Raw genomic sequence first — 25,290 nt, 5'->3', positions numbered from 1 at the left:
AAATAAATAAATAAAATCAAAATTATTCCAGGACTTAAATATCTAAGGAATTGGGATAAGGGAGACAGACTTCAATGAGTTACCACTTGCTGAACAGTAAGACAGCTGTAAATTACAATTTAGATTAACTCACAGTATATACCCAAGTGTTTGCTTATATTAAACCTTTTTTAAATATGGTATCTAAGATTAAGCAATAATTGAACTAAAATGAAGCAAACAATTCAAGAAGCTGCCTAGTTTTTTTATACGGTGCATTTGGGGACAGATCTGTCAAAAGTGTAAATAGGTGATTTGCTTATTACACATCATAATTGAACAGAAAATAACATAACTGCATAAAATAACATGCGAGGGATGTACTGGACAGAACTAACTGGTTAAAATGTATTTCTGAAAGATGCTCCTAAGATAGTCATGACTTACTAGTGCTTTTCAAAATAAGTTCATGGAGTGTTTGTCGAACTAGCAAACTAAACAATATAAACAGCAGCCCTGAATTTACCTTGACAGAGTGATAGTCTTAGATAACTTTAGATGTACCTGCATGTCTTCCATCCAGTCAATCATGTAGACCATTTCCTGGAAGATCTTTTGGAGGGACAGATTCAGTTCAAGTCTTCCCCGACGGGCACTTAGTAATTCCTTCAGCATGTTCCACTGCCTTAAGATGTTGTTCTTTTTAGCATTGATTCGTTTTATGTCATAATAGTTCTCTGTCTCCATCTCAACAGCTAGATCCAAAATGACCTGGATCCGTTCCTGGTAAGATGAAACATCAGCTTCAATGGCTTCATGTTTCTTCATGGCAGCTTCCACAGCAGGTAGATCATAGCCAAAATTGTCCTAAAAGAGCACAAGTACAAAATACAATCTAAGTTCATGACAAAAGACAACAAAATCAAAATGGTGACTCAGAACAAACCATTTTATACTAACATAAGGCTGAGGTGCAGGGCTGTCAGAAGAAAATCTAAGTAAATATTTGAATGTCTAGCTTTAGTCCCAGAATACACTGGAAAATATTTTTTCACATTTGCATTAAAACAAATTATCCATTTGTTTTGCTTTGACTGCCACACTGATACTCAACCTAAGCTAAGCATCTGTAGTTTGCTTGAGAAGAAAAACATAATTAAAAATGTAGCACAAAACTGTGATGCACTTAGTGTGCTCTGAGTTTTAACATCCAGATGTATTTTATTTTACTAAAGCCATGGGACGTCTGCCAAGTCACTAATTAAAATACTATTAGGCATGGCAAAATATGCATGTGCATATACGACTGCATTAGTTTGTGTCCCCCCCACACACTTCTTTTCACTTAGATTCCTACTCTAACCTGCACCAGCTTAGGAAGAGGGGATACATGATCCCTAACAAATGAGGTTGTGGGCCTTCCACCTAAACAGACACCGTGAAAATGCAGCTGCAATGTCAGGCTGCAGAGCAGCTTATCCTCCTGTAACAACCTTAACAGTTTAACCTGTTGTTTTACTTGCCAGTATATAATATAACCATATATATAATAACTAGAGAGTAACCTACTCTATCAACCGATGTTAATTGTTGCTTGCTCTCCACACTGCTGACTTGATAGTTCTTTTTTTCAGTAAGCATCAAGCCCTTTTACTGCCATTTACATTGTTACTTTTCAGAAACTAGCTTGTCTAAAATGGCTCTCTTGAATTTCTATTAAACATTGATCCAATGGTTTTAACCAATTTACACAATATCTGTATTGCCAAGTCTTGAATATTAACTTATTTCTTGTTGTCATTAAACACTGTAATCTTTTCTGAAGAAGAAATAAAATATCTGAACTTGGCATCTCATATGCTCCCTCATCTGTGTTGTACAGATATTTATTTTTTCTGTCATACAATAATCCAGTACATTCAAGTTGCTTTGTCTTACTTTAGGCCTCCTTACAGCAGCAGTGCATGACTGGTACAATTCGTTGTGGCACTGTAAAAAACATCAGCAGATGTTCAAGAGGTAAATGTAGCAGTAAATTATAACATCTATGATTATACCCCACCTGCCTTCTCTTCATCACTGTCAGGGTTTTATAATCAGCCTTACATTCTCTGTGAAGGCTTCAGCTTGCCATGAGCCAACCTTTTTTAATGTCTTTGCAGGTAAACAATGCAAAAATACACATCCAACATTAAGAAAGGCCTTCTGTTTTCTAAACCCCTTTAGCTATCAAAAAGTACTCTTAACTGTTGCAAGCTACTATCCCAAAACTTTAAGATGTTATACGAATACTAAAAATGGCAAGAAACTGAAGTAAAAAGTTATGCGGACTAAAGGAAGGTACCTTTGATGATAGACTGGGAACGCTTTAAATATCTTCTTGTATTGTGAATCTTCTTGCATACAATTGTAATTTCCTTCTGACAAAACGCACTGCAGTAGTACAATTCTCAAATAGTACTATCATACATTACGGATGAGAATATATATAAATATACAATCCACTGTAGCACAGTTAGGCCAAATAGTGAATATTTCTGCACTTGCATTCAAGTTGCAGTGTTTGGTGAGAATGTGGATTGTGGCTTATGTGGCAGCTTGCAAAATATCTTATGCATAATCATTTAAATAAAATGCTGCTGCCATAGCAGAGTATATGTTTGTGCCTTGGAAATGATTTAATTTGCCACAAAAAAGGCAGTGCAGCACATCAGCCATTTTGGCAGGCAGGCTATCTTATTTTTCTAATGGGAAGACAAAATTACGATGAAACAAAAATATAATATTTCATTCTGACTATTGCTAGTGTAGTATCTAAGTTGATCATGTGCATCTAGCAGGTGAAAATGATGTTCCTCATTATTTTGATAGTTTTCATAGAATACTGACAGTTGAATAGTCTGGTTGAAGGCTATTGTTGAAATGACATAGGCCATGACAGATGGATCAGTTTTTAAATAAGGACCTTTAACCATGAGTGCTTGTAATTCTGATATTACCTGCCAGGCTTAACTAGCAGAAAAGTACTTTCCATGAAAGGGAACTTACCTTTGTAGACCTTGCAGGTTCAAAAGGATACAGTAATATTTTTCAGCATAAGGTTTGAATTCCCTTGAGATCTATCCAAGGGATTCAGAAACCTTGCAGCCACAATCACAGCCAGCCCTGCTATGTTACTGTGTATGCACAATGAGCCACCAGTGTTCACGAGCACTGAATGTGGCCACACAAGAGTGTGTGTGTGTGTGGGGGGGGGGGGGTGAGCAGCTAAAGAAGAGCCTCACTGCTCATCATATAGGACTGCAGCACAGTCACAGGAAGGTACGAGCAGCAGTAGTGCTCATGTATTGAGAACAAGCCTCAAAGGTATGTGGTTGCCCTACATGCTTATGTGGCTCTTGTACTAATGGATTTTTTGACTCAGTGTTACATATTAGTAGAGATTAAGGCAGGAGAGTAGACAGGGTAGTAGGGCCACACAAACACACACACACACCATAGACAAACTACAAAAAGAGGTGTTGACACAATCAGGAATATGGGAGGCAATGGATAAGGGTGTATAAAGCACGCAGATATCAATGTCAAGTAACTGAAGATAAAGTTATTCTATCCTCAGCTGACACAATTGCTCCAGTATGGGTTAGACCATGTTCACAACTGATGCAAGGACAAAGGTCTCAAATTAAAAGAAAATGTAGCATAGCTCATTTTGGTAAACAAAACAGTGTCACTTACCGTATAGGAGATGCACCCCTCCAATCAGACAGTATTGTAAGGGATCTAGCCACTCTTGCAGATAATTCCTTATCATTTGACCATGTCTCACCAGTAGTTCAGAAAAGCTTTTATCTGGCCAATCTAATTTCCAAAGGCATCTCCACTAGATTCAAAGAAAATTTAATTCCCCTTTAATCATATTTTTTTAGACCCATTATTGAACGTAATGCAATTTTTGGCATGTTTTTCTAAACATGTCACACAACTTGAGAAACCTCAGATTCATTACTAAAAAGATCAGTGGCCTCAAAAATCTCAACTATCAGGAGAGTCTGGCAGTCCTTTCTCTGTAATCAGTCTTTTACAGGCTCCTCCATGGAGGTCTATGTCTAGCCTTTCGAGACATGAAAGAAACAGGCTTATCTGAGCTCCTATTCCTTTGCAGAATGAATGGTACCTCAAAACACTTGAATAAAGGAACTAAACCTTCATCAGCAGATACACTAGATACATTAATGTGACAGATTCGTATCCCAATGTATCCTTCACTTCTGGAACAAATCTCCATTATATGCAAGTAGCAACAACTGGATGGGCAGCCTCAAATTCTCCCCCGGTCTGTCTTGTCTTGCTCTCATTGGGGCTAGATGGAACTTTTGAACAGGGTTTTTTGGTTAGGCTTGAAATAGTCTGCAGACTGATTGTCTAGTACGTGCTCTTATCTATGAACCCATGGACAAACAGGTGGGGTACACAGAAATACTAATCTATCAACTAAAAGCAGTTATAGGACTTCTGTATCTGTACATAATGCAAATGTCAGAAAATAAGCACCTTAATATAAGAATGGTGTGTCTAATGGGACATGAAACTATAACCCTTGCCCCTTAAATTGTGCAAAGCACTTCATTTACAGGCTGAGATATAGAAGCAGTCACACTAAAGGTGTCAGTAAAGCACAAAGTGGGTAGTTGATGCACACCTGCAGAATGAAAAAATAAGAGATAAAAAGAATACAGTACATGCCCGCCCCACACTTACAATATACAAAGAACGTAATTTACAGGTGGAGGTCCAGAAGCAGTCAGCTTTACCCTATGTTGTATGTGCATACTGTTGTGCAACATTGCTCAGTGTAATTGCATGCCTGATGTTAGCTAAGGCCATTACACATAGCAGATTTTAGTGGCTGTACTTAATCATTGCTATACAATGAGCATTGCCAGTCCACAGAGGTTGTACATGGGTATTATCACTGCTCTTCATCATGACCCATCGTAAACAGTATGATCACACTTGACAAGTGATTTGGAAGTCCTACATGGGCATACGTTAGGTGTGTCTATCTAATTTTCACCAGATTACAAGTTAGAAATGGGAGTATAGGAAAGAGATGAAAAGGGGAAGCAAGTTGAGGGGTCAAACAGAAGAGTAACAACTAAGGAATGAGCAAGACAGTTTTAGGGAAGGTGAGATAATTTTTTGTGTCTGTAACAGTTACTCATTTTTCATGCATAAAGAGAAAGAAAGTTGGGATTGGAAGTACATAAAGGACATAACAGGTAGGTAAGAGGGTTAGGTTGCAGAGGAAAACAGACACAAGTAACAGGGTGCGTGGTAACAAAATGAGAATAGGGGGACCACAGTGGTGAAGGAGATATCAGACAAACAGAGGGAAGACAATGTTGAGCGGAATACTGAACAACCAAGCAAGGGTGGGCATGGACACAAAAGGGATGGGATGAGGTGCTCACAGCTGCAGTCTCTGCCCTATCATGATGTCTCACCTTGAAGAATCTAAGTGGCAAATGGTAAAAAATTCGCACCCAGATCAGGTCTTGTATGTCCCATCTGCAGACCAGTGATGTGCAGGAACAGGCATCTCATCTATGGCATAGGATAATATAGGTACTGTATTATTGTGGTTCCCAGTGGACTTTAAGGTGCAGAACATGGTGGCCCTGTGTATGCTGCTATGAAACCAGGCACTATAATTACTCGATGTACAGACTGCTAAATGTGGAATTAGATTTCCCCCTGAACCCATGGCCTGGACCATGCATGCGTAGTGCTGTCCCCGCAGGGATCCAGGCATATGCAAAGCATCAACAAGACTTGAGTACGATGGTTCACAGAAGTGCTCATCATGCAAATTGAGTGATTCAGAAACAATAATGAGATAAGCCCTAATTAACATATTCACTATGCTCAGCCAGGTGAATCTGCAGGATATAAGCATGATGAGAAGCAGAGAGTATCCCAATGCTACAAAAGAAACCTGTTGAAAAAAAGAGTTTGGAGCCTGCCATAGATGAACTTCAGAAGATTTCTTCAGGTAAAATACCTCTGCTTGCACACTGTAACTGCTATTTTTTCCAAGTCAACTCATCTCTAGTATGGCTGCTTTTAAATTCTATTCAACCCTAACAATATGATCCAAGTGTGCTGGGAAATGTGTATTGATAGGGGCATTGCAAGCATATAGCAAATGCTGAGCTGCAGGATTGTTAAGCATAACAGGAGATGCACCCATGAACACATGCTCAGGGCACAGTTTAATATATTTCACGGTTGTATACATTCTACAGATCTCAGGAGCAGAGCTATTTGTTAACAGTGACAAGCACAGTCATGTCTCCATTGTTATTTGCAATGGTATGTGTTTGCTCTGTAGAGGACATGTGCATAGTAAACCTAGGTGCCTGACATTAAATAACAAATGCGGATACAAATATATAACTGTCAAGTACACAAATGGCATGATACATCAACAAGGAGGATACTGGTGGTGTTAGGATTTTAAGAACCATGCAAGAAGAAAGCTGTTTCTGTCTATACACTGAGCAGAGTGGATGAGAGTCGTTGACCACAACTGTTAGCTGAGCTATATAAGTATCCTGTTTTTTTTTTTCGATTATTTATACAGATTATTGTTTCTAACAATTAATATATAGCACTTTTATTGCCTGCTTTTTAGTCTTTCCGTGTATTTTACTGCTATTAACTAATCTGCACAAGTAACTGATTTGTTTGCAGTTAAAAGCATTCTGTATCTTTACAAATCTTTATCTGTTTAAAAACTTTCATTTGTGGCTTTCTCTAGTGCTTACTGCCTGTAGGCTATTGTTTTTAGCTGAAGCCTTTCTTTAACTTGGCTAGATTGTGTTAATTGTCTGCTGGCTAGTGAGGGCTGGTTGTGTTTTTGTAAAAAATAAAAAAAAAAAAATAAAAAAGTTGTTCTTCTGGTATTTAAGCCCTAACTTTGATAGGGTTTCTGTCTATACACACTGAGCAGAGTGGATGAGAGTTGTTGACCACAACTGTTAGCTGAGATATATAAGTATCCTGTTTTTTTTTTCGATTATTTATACAGATTATTGTTTCTTACAATTAATATATAGCACTTTTATTGCCTGCTTTTTAGTCTTTGAGTGTATTTTATTGTTATTAACTAATCTGCACAAGTAACTGATTTGTTTGCAGTTAAAAGCATTCTGTATCTTTACAAATCTTTATCTGTTTAAAAACTTTCATTTGTGGCTTTCTCTAGTGCTTACTGTCTATAGGCTATTGTTTTTGTCCCCACCACCCCTCCCAGTTGGCGTCTTGCTGTTATACTTGGTGGCTTTGCAGTTACCCGCCCCTACTGTAAATCTGATCTGTGACACTCCTCCCAGTCTAGTGTCATTAGCTCATTCTACTTAATACAGAGAGAACATTGGATAAGGCCATCTGTTTCTCCTTTTTCCCTTTCAAAAAAAAAAATTTTTTTTTTTTTTTTTGCCTGAATCTTCTTGTGTTCTGAATGTGCTTCTCAAACATGTTGGAAATATAGAGTATATGTCAGAGCATTTATTATAACTGTAATTGCCTTAATATTGCTACAACTCAAGTGCTCTAGGTTGCACTGCATCTGAAGTGTTTGTGTGTTTTAGCTGCTTTTCTGTATATATAGACTTCTCTGTTTCTTTAACTAAAAAAGCTCTGCAAAGTTGATTTATTGCATTCCTGCCTGTATTTATGAGTTTTTTGCACTTTTAAAGTTTGTTTTTGCTTACTTTAACTGGTAGGCTACACACTCAAGTGCGCTAGCCGAATTAAAGCATTTACTGTGTTTCTGTACCTAATTTCTGCTACTTTGTAAAAAGAAAAAAATATATATCATTGTTTCCCGCCTTTACTGAACTAGAATAGTCCAGTCTTCAGGTATTGCTGATTTCTGGGCTGTGTCATAGTTCCTGTGTTGCCCATATCCTTATTTGGATAGGAGGAAGCTTCTTTGTTCACCAGTGAGAGTGGGGAGTTCTGAGCAGCCTATCTGTCCCTTGAGGAGTGGTTCCAGCCCAGTGACTTGTAGCTTATTGGCCGTTTTGGGCCATTTCCTATCTCTTTCTAACCCCCTGCTTTAAAGCCAGCTTTAGCATGCTTTTGCGCTTGTAATTTAAAGTTTGTCCTGTTTGTTGCATTTACCTGTTGAGGCTACACACTCAAGTGTGCTAGCCTGTGTTACATATTTATTGCATTTTCCTGCTGTTTGTTGCAAAAAAAAAAAAAAAAATATCCTTGTTTCCTGTCTTTCCTGACCTAGAGTAGTCCAAATACAGGCTTTGCTGTATTCTGGACCTTTGGAAAGTTCCTGTGTTGCCCATTTCCTTTCTTGTATAAAGGGAGGCTTCTTTGTTCACCAGTGGCAGTGGGGAGCTTACAGCAGCCTATCTATCCCTGGAGGAGTGTTCCCAGCACAAGAATCTGGTAGTCTATTGGCCGTTTTGGGCCAATTTCTAGCTCTTTCAAATCCCCCTGTATAAAACCCGCTTTGGCACGGTTTTTGCGCTTGTTACTACTCAGCCAAGTTCCTCGTAGTCCTGCAGAGTGGTGCTAGCAGCAGAGAGGCTAAAAGAGCGACTACTAACCTGATAAAAGTGTTTTTTTTTTCCTGCTACTACCTGGGCGACTGTCCGATCTAGCTAAACTGCAAGTATTTCTGCTTCTTGAACTGTTTTAAACTGTTTAAAGTTGTTTTTGCACCTGCACTTTTAAAGTTTGTCCTGTTTGTTGCATATACCTGTTGAGGCTACAAACTTAAGTGCGCTAGCCTGTGTTACATATTTATTGCATTTTCGGTATGACCCTGACCTTGAGTAGCATCTTACCCTCACCAAGAATGATGCCACAATATGAAGACAGGATGATCAATTTCAACAATTGGCTTAAGTATTTGTGTCATTCAAAGGGGATCCAATGCCTGTCAGCCTGGGATGACATGCTCAACAAGCCATGATGCTTCACTAGGGACAGCTTGCACCGGTCACCCCTGGGCTTTCAGATATTGGCAAAGGCTCTTGCCACCCCCATAGTGCCTTTTTTAGGCAAGGCTCAAAAGACAAACCCACCTCCATAGGTATCACAAGGGATAAGAAACTAAGACTAATGCTACTCAACACCAGAAGCCTAAACCTCAAGATGAACACACTCGAAACTCTCCTTAGCATGGAGAACATCGATATCTGTGCAGTAACAGAAACCTGGTTCAAGGCTCCCGAGAGCACACCAGCACTACCAGGTTATACCTCACACCATGCTTTTTGGCCCCCAAATTTGGACCGAACCACAAAAGGAGAGGGAGTATCAATATTCGTCAAAGATACCCACACCTCCAGGTTGGTGGCACAGTACGAAGCATCAGAGACTATCCATGTGCAACTGACAGTGGGTAAAACTGCCTTTCAGTTTATAGCCTGCTACAGACCACCCTCCCAAACCCAGGAACCCCACTCGGCCTTCCTGAGAACAATGGAAAATATGAAGGTCTCGCCAAACACCATTATATTGGGCGACTTCAACTACCCAAACATAGACTGGGAGCATTACTCTAGCTCCAACACCCTAGCCCAAAGGTTCCTAGAATTTATAAACTCAAATGCTATTGAACAACTTGTTACCACTCCCACAAGAGGGGAAAACATACTGGACCTAATCATCACCAACATGGGGGCTCTATGCTCCAGACCAGAAGTGTATCCCTCACTGGTAAGATCAGACCATAAATTAATCTCACTGGATATTCACATCCCGACCCCACCCCCTGCTCAGAAAACCACAGTGAAAAACTTCTCTAAAGCAAATTTCACACTCCTCAAAACCGAGGTGGAATCCTTCAAAGCCCCCTGACCTGTTGAAAATAATAAACGCATTCTATGAACACCTTCAGGAATGCATGGATCATGCAATCCCAAATAAAACCAAGACCCTATCCTCCAAAGGCAGGCGTCCTGTCTGGTGGTCCCCAGCCATAAACAAACTATACAATAGGAGGAAGAAGCTACTACATGATAGAGCAAAATCCCAAAAAGGGAAGGCATCTCTGATCAGTATTAGCAAAAAACTACGGGCACTCATAAAATCGACTAAGGCCAGCTTCGAGAGAAAAATTGCACAGGACACTAAGGATAATAACAAGGCTTTCGTTAGTTATGTTAGGAACCTGGGTGGGAATTCCTAGATATGCTCAGAATTAGTCCAAAATGACAAAAAATACACCGAACCCACAGACATTGCCAACATCCTAGCTGACAGGTTCAGCACAAACCCCCCCCCACCAAAAGGGCAAATATCTATCCCAGCAGAGTGCTGCCCCCCTGACATCTCAGATGCTCAGGTAAGAGACGCCCTCTCCAAAGCAAAAAACACAGCATCAATGGGACCAGACGGTGTCCCGGGCTGCGTCCTACATGAACTCCAAGAAGAGTTAAACCCAAACATAAAACTACTGTTCAATCTCAGCCTTACTACAGGATATGTACCCAAAGACTGGCGTACAGCAACAGTGGTCCCTCTCCACAAAGGTGGTGCCTCAACGGATCCTGGAAACTATCGCCCCATAAGCCTGACTAGCTTGGTCTGCAAAGCTATGGAAAGGATCATCATAGACCTCATAAATAAAGATATTGGGGACCTACAGACACTGGATCCTACCCAGTTCGGCTTTGTTAAGGGCAGATCCTGCCTCTTAAACCTGGTCGATTTCTTTGAAACAGTCACCAAGGCCATTGACGAGGGGAAGGTGGTCCACACAGCCTACCTGGACCTCGCAAAAGCCTTTGATACAATACCCTACTCGGGCATTATAGATAAGCTCACCAGCTTAAATGTAAACCCCTATGTCTCTAGATGGGTTGCAAACTGGCTCAAGTACAGAACCCACATGTCTGACTCCAAACCAGTTACAAGTGGCATCCCACAAGGCTCAGTCCTGGGACCTCTCTTGTTCGGTATATATTTGTCGGAGTTACAGGCCAACACGGAAGGACTGTGGCTGACCAAGTTCGCAGATGACTGCAAACTAGGCGCCATAATTGACTCTCCAGCCGACAGAAGCATCCTACAAAAGGGCCTCATAGAAACAGACAACTGGTGCCAGAGCCATGGCCTCAAGCTAAATGCCAGAAAGTGTATAGTCATCCCCTTTGGCAAAAACAAAGTGCCCACAAATTACCACATAGGTGGTAATCCATTAAGTATGGAAGAAGTAATTAGGGACCTGGGGACCCAAGTTGATAGCAATCTCTCATTTGAAAACCACGTGGCCAAAGTGGTTAGAAAAACCTTTTATATAGCCCACCTAATCATGAAGGGATTCACATCTACATCAGGGGAGGTCATCGTGCCTCTTTACTCATCCCTCATCAGGCCCATAATTGAGTACAATGCCCCTTTTGGGATGTACCTTACCAGACACCAGCAGCAACTGGAAAGACCCCAAAAGTACCTCACCAAGAGGATCAAAGGGCTCAAACAGATGCCATATGCTGCCCGGTTAAAGAAACTCCAGCTCTACTCAGTGGCATACCGCCTGCTCAGAGGCGATCTGTGCCTGACGTATAAAGCCATGTCCAACCTGGAATTAATGGACATGCTGCACCTCAGAAAATCCAAATCCCATCGAGCTACGCTCGAGACTTGAACCTCAGCACTGAAATAAATAGGACATGCTGGAGGGACAGATTCATAACCCAGAGGCTCCCTTCACTCTGGAATAAAATCCCAGTCCAGGTTAGGCAGAGTCCCTCATTGACTCTCTTCAAGAGGAATCTTGATGAGTGGATAGGAGATCATAGGTTTCCCCCGGGTATCACTTCTGTGTCACTGTTAGACAGAGGCACAGTATACTAACCTCGAAAAAGAGCATAGCAAAATTCATTTAAAATGGGTGGCGAAAGCTAAACACACTTTGGCTAGGCTTATAAATGCCCTAGGGCAGATAGCCTAGTATGAACCTATGTTGATTCCTCTTTTTCCATAAAACAGCAAAAAAACAGGCCAAGCAGAAAGACATTGCTGCATCTGGTGGACACCATCCATATAAAAGTCTATTACTGTGGCTGGGAATATACTGTGAGTAACATAGAAGTGGTTGGTGGCCAAAACCAAGATTACAAAATAGTGAACCACAGGACCACTGGTATCATATGGGATGCACAAGAGTATAAATCCTGGCATAGGAACATAGAGCAACAGGTGTGGGCCATCTAGTTTGCCAGCTTTCACCAAGATGGACAGCTTCCCGGACTTTCTCAAAACCAATTGCACATCTACAGCATCCTACAGTGTGGTGCTGAATATTGAACAAGAGCTAGGTAGGCCCCAGAGACAATCCCTGGAGATGTTCGGATATTTATTTAACATTTGCAGCCCGGGAAAGTCCGACTAGGACAGATCCTATTTTCAGCGGAGTCCTGGGGAGAAACGCTCCAGACACACGTCTTTGGACTGTGGGAGGAAATCTGAGTACCTGGAGGAAACGCAGGGAGAACATGAAAACTACACACAGAAGGCACCTCAGCTGAGAATTGAACCGGAGAACCTCTTGCTGTGAGGTGACTATGTTAACCGCTGCACCACTGCACCCATCCATATGTGCTGGGGATATGCAGGCGCCTATTTCTGTGTACCAATATCTGCAAGCTCTCTGCACCCTTTAATCACTATCAAACTTATATGCCTGACTTACAGTACAGTAACATTAGGGGTTCAATATTTAGAGCCTTATGCTCAAGGTATGCACATGAAGCATTACTTTGTATCCTGTTTACATTTGCAAAACTCAGCTGTATGGTATGTATACTGCTGGTTCCAGGTCATTCTTATACTGGATATTTTGGTGCATTTACAGGTGATTCTTTATCTGGCACAAGCACGGTGGAACTGCCCCAACCTGATGCTGCAGGATCTTCACCCAATGATAATGATGACAGGTATGAGCTGGCACAGTCAGCAAGTAACGTGTTGGATACAATTAAGGTGACAACTGCATCCCTAGCAGACCATGGACACAGCCTCTAAAGCTGCAGATACTCAGGCTGCCTACACCTCACAGGAAGGACAGGTTAATGGGGGACAGAATGAATCAGGGAAGTGTGCTTTCTCTCAGTAGAGAGATGTCAGAATCTGTCTCTAGCCCCATGGGATGGCGATCCAAACAGGGGTGCTGGGTAATGGTGCTTACTGGAGACATGGTCAACTGCCCTTCTCTTCAGATTAGTCCATCGGTCACTGCAACCCAGCATGTGACCATAACCATTGTGGAGGCAAAGGCTATTTCCACTACTGTCATGGTGAAGATAGTGGGGGTGACTGTAGGGTGCGTGTGATGACCTACAGGACTGCATATCCCAGATGTGTGTCCTTGCTTTAATGGACTGAATTACATAGAACACGGGTTCACAAATTGTGCACCGCGGCTTCCTCACAGGGACGCTGCAAAGCTTAGCAGCTGATTTGTCGGGTAAGTGAATGCCTGTATGAGTGTGTCTGTCTGCATTTGTGAGTGAATGCGTGCATGAAAGCAAGACAGTGTGTGTGTGTGTGTGTGTGTGTGTGTGTGTGTGTGTGTGTGTGTGTGTGTGTGTGTGTGTGTGTGTGTGAGATCAGGAGAGTGAGAGTGATGTGTGAGTGAATGCAGGAATGAATGAAGAAAGTTACAAGTGGCGTTCTCCAGGGCTTAGTCCTAGGGCCCCTCCTATTCGGCATATATTTCTCAGAGGTACAGACAAGCACAGGAGGACTATGGCTTGCCAAGTTCACAGACTACTGCAAACTAGGGGCTATAACTGACTCACTGGCTGACACAGACTTCCTCCAAAAGAGTCTCACTGAGATGGATACCTGGTGTCAAAATCATAGCCTCAAGCTAAATGCCAAAAAGTGCATAGTTATTCCCTTTGGAAATAACAAAGTACTCACAAACTACCACATAGGTGGTAGTCCCCTAAATACGGAAAACATAACGGATCTGAGGATCCAAGTAGATAGTAATCTCTCCTTTGATAATCACATTGCCAAAGTGGTTAGAAAATCCTTCTATGTGGCCCACCTAATCACAAAAGGGTTTGCATCCAGATCAAAAGAGGTCATTGTGCCCCTCTACTCATCACTCATCAGACCCATCATAGAGTACAATGCCCCATTTAGAATGTACCTTACAAGACACCTGCAACAGCTGGAAAGACCACAGAAGTACCTCACCAGTAAGATCACTGGCCTCAAACAGATGCCTTATGCAGCTCGACTGAAGAAACTCCAGCTGCACTCGGTTGCATACTGCCTGCTCAGAGGTGAACTCAGCCTGATATTTAAGGCCATGTCCAACCCAGAATTGATGGACATGCTCCACTTAAAGAAATCCTTATCCCCTCGAGCCACACGCTCTAGGGATCTAATCCTCACCACAACAATAAATAGGACATGCTAGAGGGATAGATTCCTGTCCCAGAGACTTCCCATGCTTTGAAACAAGATTCCAATCTACATTAGGCAGAGCTCCTTGCTAGCAAACTTCAAGAGAAACCTTGATGAGTGGATGGGAAACAAATGTTTACCCCGGGGATCACTTCAGTGGCTCTGCTGGAAAGAGGCACAGGGAACTAATCTAAGGGGTCGGCGAAAGCCAACACATTCTGGCTAAGCTTATAAATGCCATCCGGCAGATAGCCTAGTACCTCCCTATGAACCTAAGTGGCTCTGTGTGTGTGTGTGTGTGTGTGTGTGTGTGTGTGTCCGAGATTGGGAGAGTGAGAGCGATGTGGGAGTGAATGCAGGAATGAATGAAAAAGTGGCTGTGTGTGTGTGAGATCGGGAGAGTGAGAGCGATGTGTGAATGAATGCAGGTATGAATGAGGAAGTGGCTGTGTGTGTGTGTGTGTGTGTGTGTGTGTGTGTGTGTGTGTGTGTGTGTGTGAGAGAGTGAGAGTAAAGTGTGAATGAATGCCAGTATGAATGAGGAAGTGACTGTGTGTGCGTGTATGTGTGAGAAGAGTGAGAGGAATGTATGAATGAATGCGTGTGTGTGGCATGTGGGTGTGAGATCGGGAGAGTGAGAGCGATGTATGAATGAATGCATAAGTGGGTGTGTGGCATGTGGGTATGACAGACAGTGAGAGCGATGTGTGAATGAATGCAGGTATGATTGAGGAAGTGACTGTGTGTGTGTTTGATCGGGAGAGAGAGAGCGAAGTGAGTGAATGCAGGTATGAATGAGGAAGTGTGTGTGTGTGTGTGTGTGTGATTGAATCTTCAGATTTTTGCCTCATATTTTTGATGTGTTCCTCCTAAAATCTGTACTTTTCTGGCAAATAGTTGAGGATTGACAAACATTTGAGTTTAATACTCCACATCCTTCAGAGAATTCATGCTAATGCAAAACCTATTATTCTATCAACTTTCTAAGTTTGTAAGAGCAATATTTAAAATCTGCCCCCATTTGTCCCCCCATCATTTTAGGCTTTGTCCAGAGTCCAGATTTTTTGCTCTAAAAATCTGGACAAAGCCTAAAATTATGGGGGGACAAATAGGGTCAGATTTTAAATATTGCTCTTACAAACTTAGAAAGTTGATAGAATAATAGGTTTTGCATTATTGCAGTATCAAAGACAACAAAGGTTTAAGATAATGTGTAAGAAACTCTGACAAGGGCTCAGTCAATGAGCCTCTACCAGAGACAATAGGTCGACCAGGCGGTCTATTAGGATCCTTATGGATCTTAGGCAAAAAGTAAATATATTGTTGTCTGGGGTGATCGGCCTTTAGATGATAACACGTATCATGGGTAATAATGCCCTCCTCTTCCGCTAGATCCAAAAACTGATCACTGTCTTGTTTAAACTTAGTTGTTGGGTCAGTAGACATTGCCATATAATGAACTTCATTTGACAATTGTCACTCTGCCTCATAATCCACCCAGTTCTGAACCACCACAGCCCCACCCTTGTCCGCCGGTAGAATTATAATATCATGATTATTAATAAGATTTTCAACACACAATCTTTCTTGTGAATTAAGATTGACTTTAATAATATTATACTTGCCCAGATTTAAATGTAAATCCTTAAGGAACTCATTCTGAAAGGCCTGTACTATGGGTGACATTGGTGGTTTGAACTGTGAAGGTCAGAATCGGAAAGATCTGAGGCCAGATTGTTCTACTTTGTCCCCCTTCAGATCCTGAAAAAATTATTTTAAATTAAGGGTACGACAAAAGCTGATGGCATCATTTGCAAAATAATGCTCTGGAACCCAAACGCCTGGCACAAAACCCAATCCTTTATTTGACACCTGAAGTTGTTGTTCGTTGAGTATAGCAGAAGAAATAATGTAGATTATTCACTTCAATAATCAAATTTTGGTCATGTTCTGAAGAATCACCCAAAGAGCTATAGCGTCTTTCATGTTTCCTCCCCCCTTGTCTCTATGTTCTGTGCCTAAAGGGATCCCCCCCTGTCAAACTATGCTCTAAATTGTTCCGCTTGCGAACTGGTGAAGCTCTGGTGTGACCATCCTCCCAATCCGTATTTGATGATGATTCATCCCCAGAGGTAGCAGACTCCCTACCTCTTTTTTAAGTATAGACCTAGGTCAAGAACCCTGGGCCTTCTGGAACCATGATCAGAAGTAACACATTTCACCCTGGGTTGCAACTCAAAAGGTTTGCCAATTTCATAATCACCTACATCACGAGTAAACTTTTTGATTTTCCTTTCCTTTAGTTCAGATTCTAGTTCCAATAAATCCTTGTTAAGTTGTTCAATACAAATTTTATAACATGAAAATGATGAAAAATCCACAAAACCCCTACTTAAACTCAAAACCTCAATGGTTTGTTCCTCCACCTTCCTCTTATAATGGCTGGTCAAAATATTTACAAAATTCATGGAAGCCTGTTGTTGTGACTCCAATCATTGAGCCAAGTGAAGCTCACCCGGTTCGGCAACCATAGGCTGCAACCTTGTTCTTAATTCCCTAGGGGCAATTTTCCTGTGTTGATATGCCCAAAATAGCCTAAGATGCCAAATGTTCTTCCTTAATGTAATGAGATCTTTGGTTAGCTTTGTAAAGGCTAATTTGCATTCCTGAGTGGGGTCCTGAACAACAGAACCATTGACAAACTTATCTGACCCCAGGCCAAAAATACCCAAGTCCCCAGAGTCAGATGAGCGACCTTTGATAATAGTTGTCAAATCCATCACCGACCAAAAGTACAACAATAGTTAATAAAAAATAGTTAGAAAATAAAATTGATTGAATAAACCCACTGTCCCTGCTAGTCACATAAAGGTATTGTTTGTGAGCCATCTCACACCATTACCCTCACAAATAATCCAAATCAATGTATTGATTATTGTACCTCTTTTAGCCAACTCTAAGACCTGTAAATGGCCAACATGGGCAAAATAGTAGCCAATGCACTACACCTCCAACAGAGTTCCCAGTTGCTCAATGTCTCTAATGGTATAGAAGTTAAACCTTCACAATGATATTTCAAATATTATCAGACATTTCTATGAGCCAACTAGCTAAACATCTTCCTGCTACGTAACCCAAATGGCCAAAGGCAGACACTCAAATACTAGCCGAAAGAGTGGATAATCCCAAATAAATATATGTTACCTGGTCAATGGTGTAATGACAAAGAAATCAATGGTTCAATGCACCATACATGCACAAATTAAAGTCTGAAATCAGACACCCCACTCAGAAACCCATAATTCCCTATTAAACATAATAACCAAAAAATTTCATCCATCAAGTTCCTACTACATATAAAAAAGAACACTAAGAATAATAAAAAAAGAGAACCTTGTTGCATAATGGAGCCTCCAAATGATATTAAATTCAGGACTTATCAGTATTAAGAAACAACGCAAATTATGATTAGCCCAATAATTCAATATTACAAACCATATAGAGGCATAAAACATATACCTAAACATTACATCAGGGAATACATGCATTCTAAGCAAACTGGCTTGTTAATGACATAAACATATTCTCCTTTAAAGTAAACATACAGATGAGAAAACATTCACCCATGCCATGATCCCGACCTGCATTATGGATTCACAGCAACAAGTCTCCAAAATATGGAGTAATACAAACCATGTCCCTAATGAAAATGTTTGAAGGTTTTAGAACAGTCCAGAATTAAATATAAAACAAAAGTAATCATATGCCCATACAATATTGGAACCACCAGTCAAACCGTTGAGATTCACAAACCCAAAGGTCTATCAGTTTTTAAGTCCATCAGGCCCGATTGCACAAAGGGCCATGAGAATTACGAAATGCATACACGATATCTCCTATGATGTAAACACCAAAACTATGTAGTGTTAGGAAAGTCATACCTGCATCAAGATGGAAAGTTCGTTAAAACACACAATCCCAATCCAAGTGAAATCCAAAACCAAAAGATTGGTTTATAGAGTCAATCCTTGGCCCAGAGAATAAAGCTCAAACAAAAACCAATGGCCTAAATTGGTGGGTCCCTGAGATCAAAATGGAGAGCCAGTTCCACTATCCTCCGTTCTCCACAAAAACAAAGAAATATATAATGTCCCCAACGATATGGTGATTTGCTGATAAAGTCCAAAAAATATGTAGAATCAGATGAAATGTCCAAACAATTTTGTTTGTAGAATGTTTGTAGAAATATTCATTGACCCAAAAACTAGGACAAAACAAAAAAACATATGTCTGAATCGGTGAATCCCTAAATTCAAATGAAGAACCAATTTCACCATTCACAGTTCTCCACGAAAAACAAAAATGTGATGTTCTGCATTCAAATGTAATCATTATAAACGTATTGGTTTGAGCGATTTTAGTTCGAAAAAAATGTTGCAAATACCTGCCAGGCTGCTCATGACCAAAATACGCTTGACCCCACTGGGCAGATAACCACAGCAACGAAGCCTGAAATCCAACAGAAATTGAAAAATGCACTCAAGGTGACATCACTAGGGCCAGCCGGTTTGCTAACCAACAAGACATGGTACAGTTGCTATCATATCATACTAAGCCAACAGATAAATCCCAGGAGCTTAGATTAATCACCGCTTATGGCAGGAGCACTAGTAGCTTTATGAACATTATTCAGAGACATTGGTATGTATTACAGTCAGACAATTCATTAAATAGATGCATCAAAGATCAGTGTTCTCACTCTTTTTGCAAGGGGCGGTCATTGGGATCTTTATTTAGTCATTACAAAAGGATGTTTAATCATCCCTCCAATCCCCCATTTCAAACAACGATAACTGGGCAACCATTGGTTGGTTGCCATCCATGTGGGCATTGTTTATATTGCCCAAGGGTGCTCAAGTCGAACAGTTTTACCAGTCACAATTCTCCACGTGTTTATGATGTTTCTTTTTTTGCCAATTGCAGCACTAGTTGGGTTATTTATTTAGCCCAATGTAGCTGTCGGGCATTTTATGTGGGACAGACTTCCCGGCCCTTTAAATTAAGTTGTCGGGGAGCATCTACTTGATGTAAAAAACAAAAAAGTTTCAAGTTCTGTATACAAACATATACTTAAACATCCCACTGGGGCTTTCAGCTTTATGGTTATTGATCTTATCAAGTTTAAGAATTCAGATGTTCATATATTGCATGAGTTATTAACCAATAAAGAAAAAATGTGGATTGTTAAATTGGGAGCTTTATTTTCACCAGGGCTGAACGAACAATTTTAACTATTGGTAAATAGTTCAATATATATCCATTTTTTTCACTGTACTTTTGTCATATATATATAGATAGATATATATATATATATATATATATATATATAGTCATTTTGTTACATATTAATTATTAAATACATATGTAATACACTTTTATCCATTAGAGGGCGATGCAGTATTGGGTGTAAATTAATGTGTTCAAACAGTGTCTTCCATGTATTACTTCTGTAGTGTGGTCACTGAGGAAGGAGCTTGCCGAAACCTGTATGACCCCACTGGGGTATTTTTTTTATGGAGGAATGAAGAAATAAATACATTTTGCTGGAGGCTACACTAGAGTGCTGGCAATTTTTGTTATTTAGTTTAGTCAAGACATAAATGTCAAAGAGAAGTGGCCTGAGGACTTATCAAAAAAAGAGTAGGGGTTCCTTTATTCTACTTGCACTTTTCCAATTTTCTTTCATTAATTTACACTTTCATCATATTTACAGTGGATATAAAAAGTGTACACACCCCTTTTAAAATGCCATGTTTTTGTGATATAAAAAATGAGACCAAAATATATCATCTCAAAACTTTTCCCACCTTTAATGTGACCTATAACATGTACAATTCAATTGAAAAACAAATCTGTTAGGGAAAAAATATAAAAAATAAAAAACATACACTAAGCTAGTTGCATAAGTGTGCACACCCTTAAACTAATACTTTGCTGTGTGTGCACACCCTTAAACTTGTACTTTGTTGAGGCACCTTTTGATTTAATTACAACATTCAGTCTTCTGGGGTAGGAATCTATCAGCATGGCACATCTTGACTTGGCAATATTTGCCCACCCTTCCATGCAAAACAGCTCCAAATCTATCAGATTGCGAGATAATCTCTTGTACACAGCCCTCTTCAGGTCACCCCACAGATTTTCTATAGCATTTAGGTCTGGGCTCTGGCTGGGCCATTTCAATACTTTAATTTTCTTCAGGTGAAGCCACTCTTATGTTGATTTGGATGTATGCTTGGGGTCATTGTCATGCTGAAAGGTGAAATTCTTCATCCTTTTAGCAAATGCCTGAAGGTTTTGGGCCAAAAGTGAATGGTATGCGGAACTGTTCATAATTCCCTCCACCTTGACTAAAGCCCCAGTTCCAGTTGAAGAAAAGCACCCCAAAGCATGATACTGCCACCACCATGCTTCACCGTGGGGATGGTGTTCTTTTGATGATGCAAAGTGATGTTTTTGCACCAAACGTACCTTTTGGAATTGTGGCCAAAAAGTTCAAACTTGGTCTCATCAGACCATAACAAATTTTCCCACATGCTTTTGGGAGACTATGTATTATTTTGCAAATTTTAGCAGGGCCTGGATGTTTTTCTGTGTAAGAAAATGTTTCCGTCTTACAACCTTACCCCATAGTCCAAACATATGGAGAATACGGGAGATTGTTGTCACATGTAGTACACAACCAGTACTTTCCAGAAATTCCTGCAGCTCCTTCAGTGTTGCTGTAGGTCTCTTAGCAGCCTCCCTGATCAGTATTCATCTTGTCTTTTCATCAATTTTGGTGGGACATCTAGTTCTTTGCAACGTCACTGTTGTCCCATATTTTCTCCACTTTTTGATGAGTGTCTTCACTGTGTTCCATGGTATATCCAATGCTGTGGAAAATTTTTTGTACCCTTCTCCTGACTGATACCTTTCAACAATGAGATCCCTTTGATGGTAAGCTCTCTGCAGTAAATGTCAGGAAAATCCTACTAGAACAGCTGAACTTAATTTGGGGTTAATCAGAGTGTCTTTAATTGATGGCAGGTGTGTACCCAAGAAGAATCAATGCTGTAATTAAATCAAAAGGTGCTTCAACAAAGTATTAGTTTAAGTGTGTGCACACTCATGCAACCAGCTTATTGTACATTTTTTATTTTTTATATTTTTCCCTTAACAGATTTATTTTTCAATTGAATTGTATAGGTTTATAGGTCACATTAAAGGTGGGAAAAGTTTTGAAATGATTTATTGTGGACTCATTTTTTATAACACAAAAACCTGGCATTTTAACAGGGGTGTGTACACTTTTATATCCACTGCACGATATACATTTTATAAGACACTTAACACATATTCAGTTTCCCAAATATATTTCACAACTTTTCAACTCCCCACCCCTTCCACCATAACCATTTTTATATCACATATTTCTTTATCTTCTATTACAGGTATTCTTCACATATTTTGTATAAACACCAAATAGCAATGAATAAGATATAATCCGATTTTTTTCACTCCCAAGCTTATATTTTCCAAGCAACATAATTTCCATATCAGAGTTTTTAAATACTTTCCAGTCGAACATATCTGAATAATTTCTAAAAGCCTTCATCTTTTAAAAATAAAAAAAAATGTTGAGATGTTTTTTCAATACTAAAGCTAATTCACATTCTTTCTTCTATCACTTTATTTTCCATGTCATTTTTCACTGGCAGTCCGTCCAACAAAAAATTCTGCAGAAAGCAATTAACTTCAAATTATCAAAAAGTAAATAAATATTCAAATAGTCTTTGATGCCTTCTTGTATTCAACTCAGAATATAATTTTTCTCCTAGGATCAACATAGTAGTTCTCCATTTCTTCATTTATGTCACTTCTCCGTGCCTTTATTTTTATTTCCTATTTCTCATCATGTAAACTTTTAGTTTCTCTTTTCCTTTTCTTACCCCCACACATCCACATATATATTTTTTTATTTTTAAATAGCAAATTTCCCAGTAGTGTCTTTTTTCCAGCTTTTTTTAATACCCAAAACAGATTTATTCACACTAAGAAAATAACCAGCTTTATTAAATTCAAACTCTTCTTCTCTTCTACATTATAAACTATCCCTCCTGTGATTGGATTCAGCATTGTTCCCTATTCACTCTACCTACATATGCTAACTTTATTCAAATGTATGGGTTTAACATATATACCTCTTTTCCTTAGGGACAACTGAAACATCCTTCTAAGTTATATACATATGAAGATATATATATATATATATATATATATATATATATATATATATATAGCTTCATAAGTTAACATTAATGGTACCTTTATTATTTCCTTAAGCTAGCATATACTGTCCTCTAACTATGATCTACAAGTTTGTATAATCACATTCATTACCATCACAAACAATCACAAGTTCACCTGTGACATAGTCAAATTTACCCTAGTCAGTATGAAACCCACCTCAGGTCTCCCTCGAAAAGAGGGCACTGACCTAGTTGGACTAAACTCATCAACAAAGAGAAAATAAATATATAACTAAATAAAATATAAATGCTTAACTGCAGCAACTGTAGACTTTTACTTATTTATTGCTTGCATTTGGGTCATGGCAAGATCCTTTTTCAGCAGTGGCCTGCAGAGAAAAGTTCCACAGCAAACATAAAAAAAATATATAGCTATACCATACTTGAGCTAGCAAGATAATTAGGAGAAATGATATGCCAGGTAAACTATTTCATAGTTACAGCCATACATACAAAAATGAACACATCTTACAGCAAGTTAAAACATTACAATGCAAATCAGTCAAAATGTCAAAAAAGTTTTCAATATCTCACTGTTTCAAAGTATGGAAATAACTCTAAAGTTGGGTTATATGCTGCTTCTATTAGGGGTGGGTATGTGACTTTCAGTAAGGATCAGAAATTCTATTAGGGGTGGGTATGTGACTTTCAGTAAGGATCAGAAAAGCAGTACACATCAATAATAGATTTGTACTTCATTACTATTCCATCAAGTGTTAAAAATACATTAAATATTTCTCCAGAAAAGGACATTTTTCCAGTGGAAAGATGTTATCAGCAAAATTCCCTGAAATACTTCTGGCAATGTGGAGTAGTGAAACATAGCACTGAGATGCCTTTAAATCATTAAGAGGAGAATGGCAGACTTAGGTACATGTTATACATATGAATCAGTTTTATTTATTTTATTGTTTACTTGTTAACAAGGTTAGTGAACTAATTCACAGGGACATATTTCAGCCACATCTCAGGAAACACAAAAGGTGAAAACATTTTTATAGATATATTTGTGTTACGCATACTACAGTTATATATGTTACAAAATTGTGGGTAGAAACATACAAATTCTAGAGATTACAAAGTGTGTCTGTGAAGGCAGTTTTCCTATTCCACTGACTAAAATAAACATCTATGTTATAAATTTCTCCAAAAATGCAACAGAGGCAGTATATCTATATTTATTTTATTTATTTATTTAACATTTGTTTACCTGGAAAGTCCGACTTGGAACAAAGCAATTTTTCAGTGTAGGCCCGGGGAGAAAAGCTCCGGATGCATGTCTTTGAATCGTGGGAGGAAACCGGAGCACCCGGAGGAAACCCACTTGAATACAGGGTGGACATGCAGACTCCACACAGAAGGCACCCCAGCCAAGAATCGAACCAGAGAATCTCTTGCTGTGAGGTGACAACACTACCACTGCGCCATCCAATATATGTGGCCAAGGTCTTTTGCAATATACCCCATATTGGCATTGTAAATAAGATACAAGAATTCATGGTAAACTCTTGTGTAGTTAGAGGGATTGCAAACTGGTTAAAAGACAGAACTCAAACAATTAGGTGGTAGGTACCACTTTAGAAATTAAACACATAACTAGCAGAGTAACCCCACAGCTCAAAGCTCAACTCCATCCTTTTTGGCATATACGTTTCTGACCTCTACAACAAAAATCCAGGCCTATAGCTAACCAACCCAACCATGGTGATTGTGTTCATTCTCCTCGATGTAAAATTACTACAGCAAAATCTAATCCAGTGGTAGAAGAAAAAAGGGCTTAAACTAAATGCAAAAAAGTCTAAAAAACTTTTCAAAAGCTGACTACAACCTCCTAAGGGAGGGTATCAGTAGCTTCACAACACTGCCCCCCCCCCCCTTAGAGGATGCAGTCAACTATGCTGAACAGCACGCCAGTGCAGTATGCAAGCACCTGTACAAATGCATGGACTCAGCCATACCAAACAGAACTAAAACCTGTTCCTCAAGGAAACGCAAACCTGTCTGGTGGACATCATCTATCAAAAGGCTTTACAACAAAAGGAAGAAACTGTTGTCCAAGGGTAAAACAGAACAAATTCCAAACTGGAAAACCTCCCTCCTTAGCCTCAACAAGCAAATTAGATCACTAGTGAAAACTTCCATAGCCAATTATGAATCAAAACTAGCCTCCAAAACAAAGGGAAACCACTAAGCCTTCTTCAGTTATGTCAGGAACCTCCATGGCAAAGCCCAGGTTTGTTCCAAGTTAGTAATTAACAGTACCACTTACACTGATCCTGTTGACTTAGCCAACCTACTAGCAGATAGGTTCAGTGCAAACTTCACCCCTCTGTCCCCACCCCCCAAAGGCCCATTTGACGTCCCTGATACTTGATCCGTGCCTCACATCTCTGTAAATCAAGTGTTAAAGGCCCTATCCAAGGCAAAGAATACAGCTTCCATGGGACCTGATAGTATCTCAGGTTGTATTCTGCACCATCTCCAGCAAGAACTAGCTTTGTCA

General features: G+C 39.7%; 1 protein-coding gene across 1 annotated transcript in view; it reads right to left on the bottom strand.

Annotated features, from left to right (window-relative positions):
• Positions 1 to 501: 501 nt before the first annotated feature.
• The window catches only part of LOC122794001 (spectrin beta chain, non-erythrocytic 1-like), a 95,788-nt gene continuing 70,999 nt past the window's right edge, over positions 502 to 25,290 (bottom strand). Inside the window, exon 4 of the mRNA XM_044062136.1 lies at positions 502 to 846. Within this exon, the coding sequence (XP_043918071.1) occupies positions 502 to 846 (345 nt within the window). The remainder of the gene's footprint in view (positions 847 to 25,290) is intronic.

This window comes from Protopterus annectens, chromosome 1.part0 (genome assembly GCF_019279795.1).
Source record: "Protopterus annectens isolate FY-2018-M chromosome 1.part0, PAN1.0, whole genome shotgun sequence".
In the NCBI taxonomy this organism is placed as follows: domain Eukaryota; kingdom Metazoa; phylum Chordata; order Ceratodontiformes; family Protopteridae; genus Protopterus; species Protopterus annectens.
Note: the sequence above shows the minus strand (reverse complement) of the source record. Positions and strands in the feature narration are given on the sequence as shown.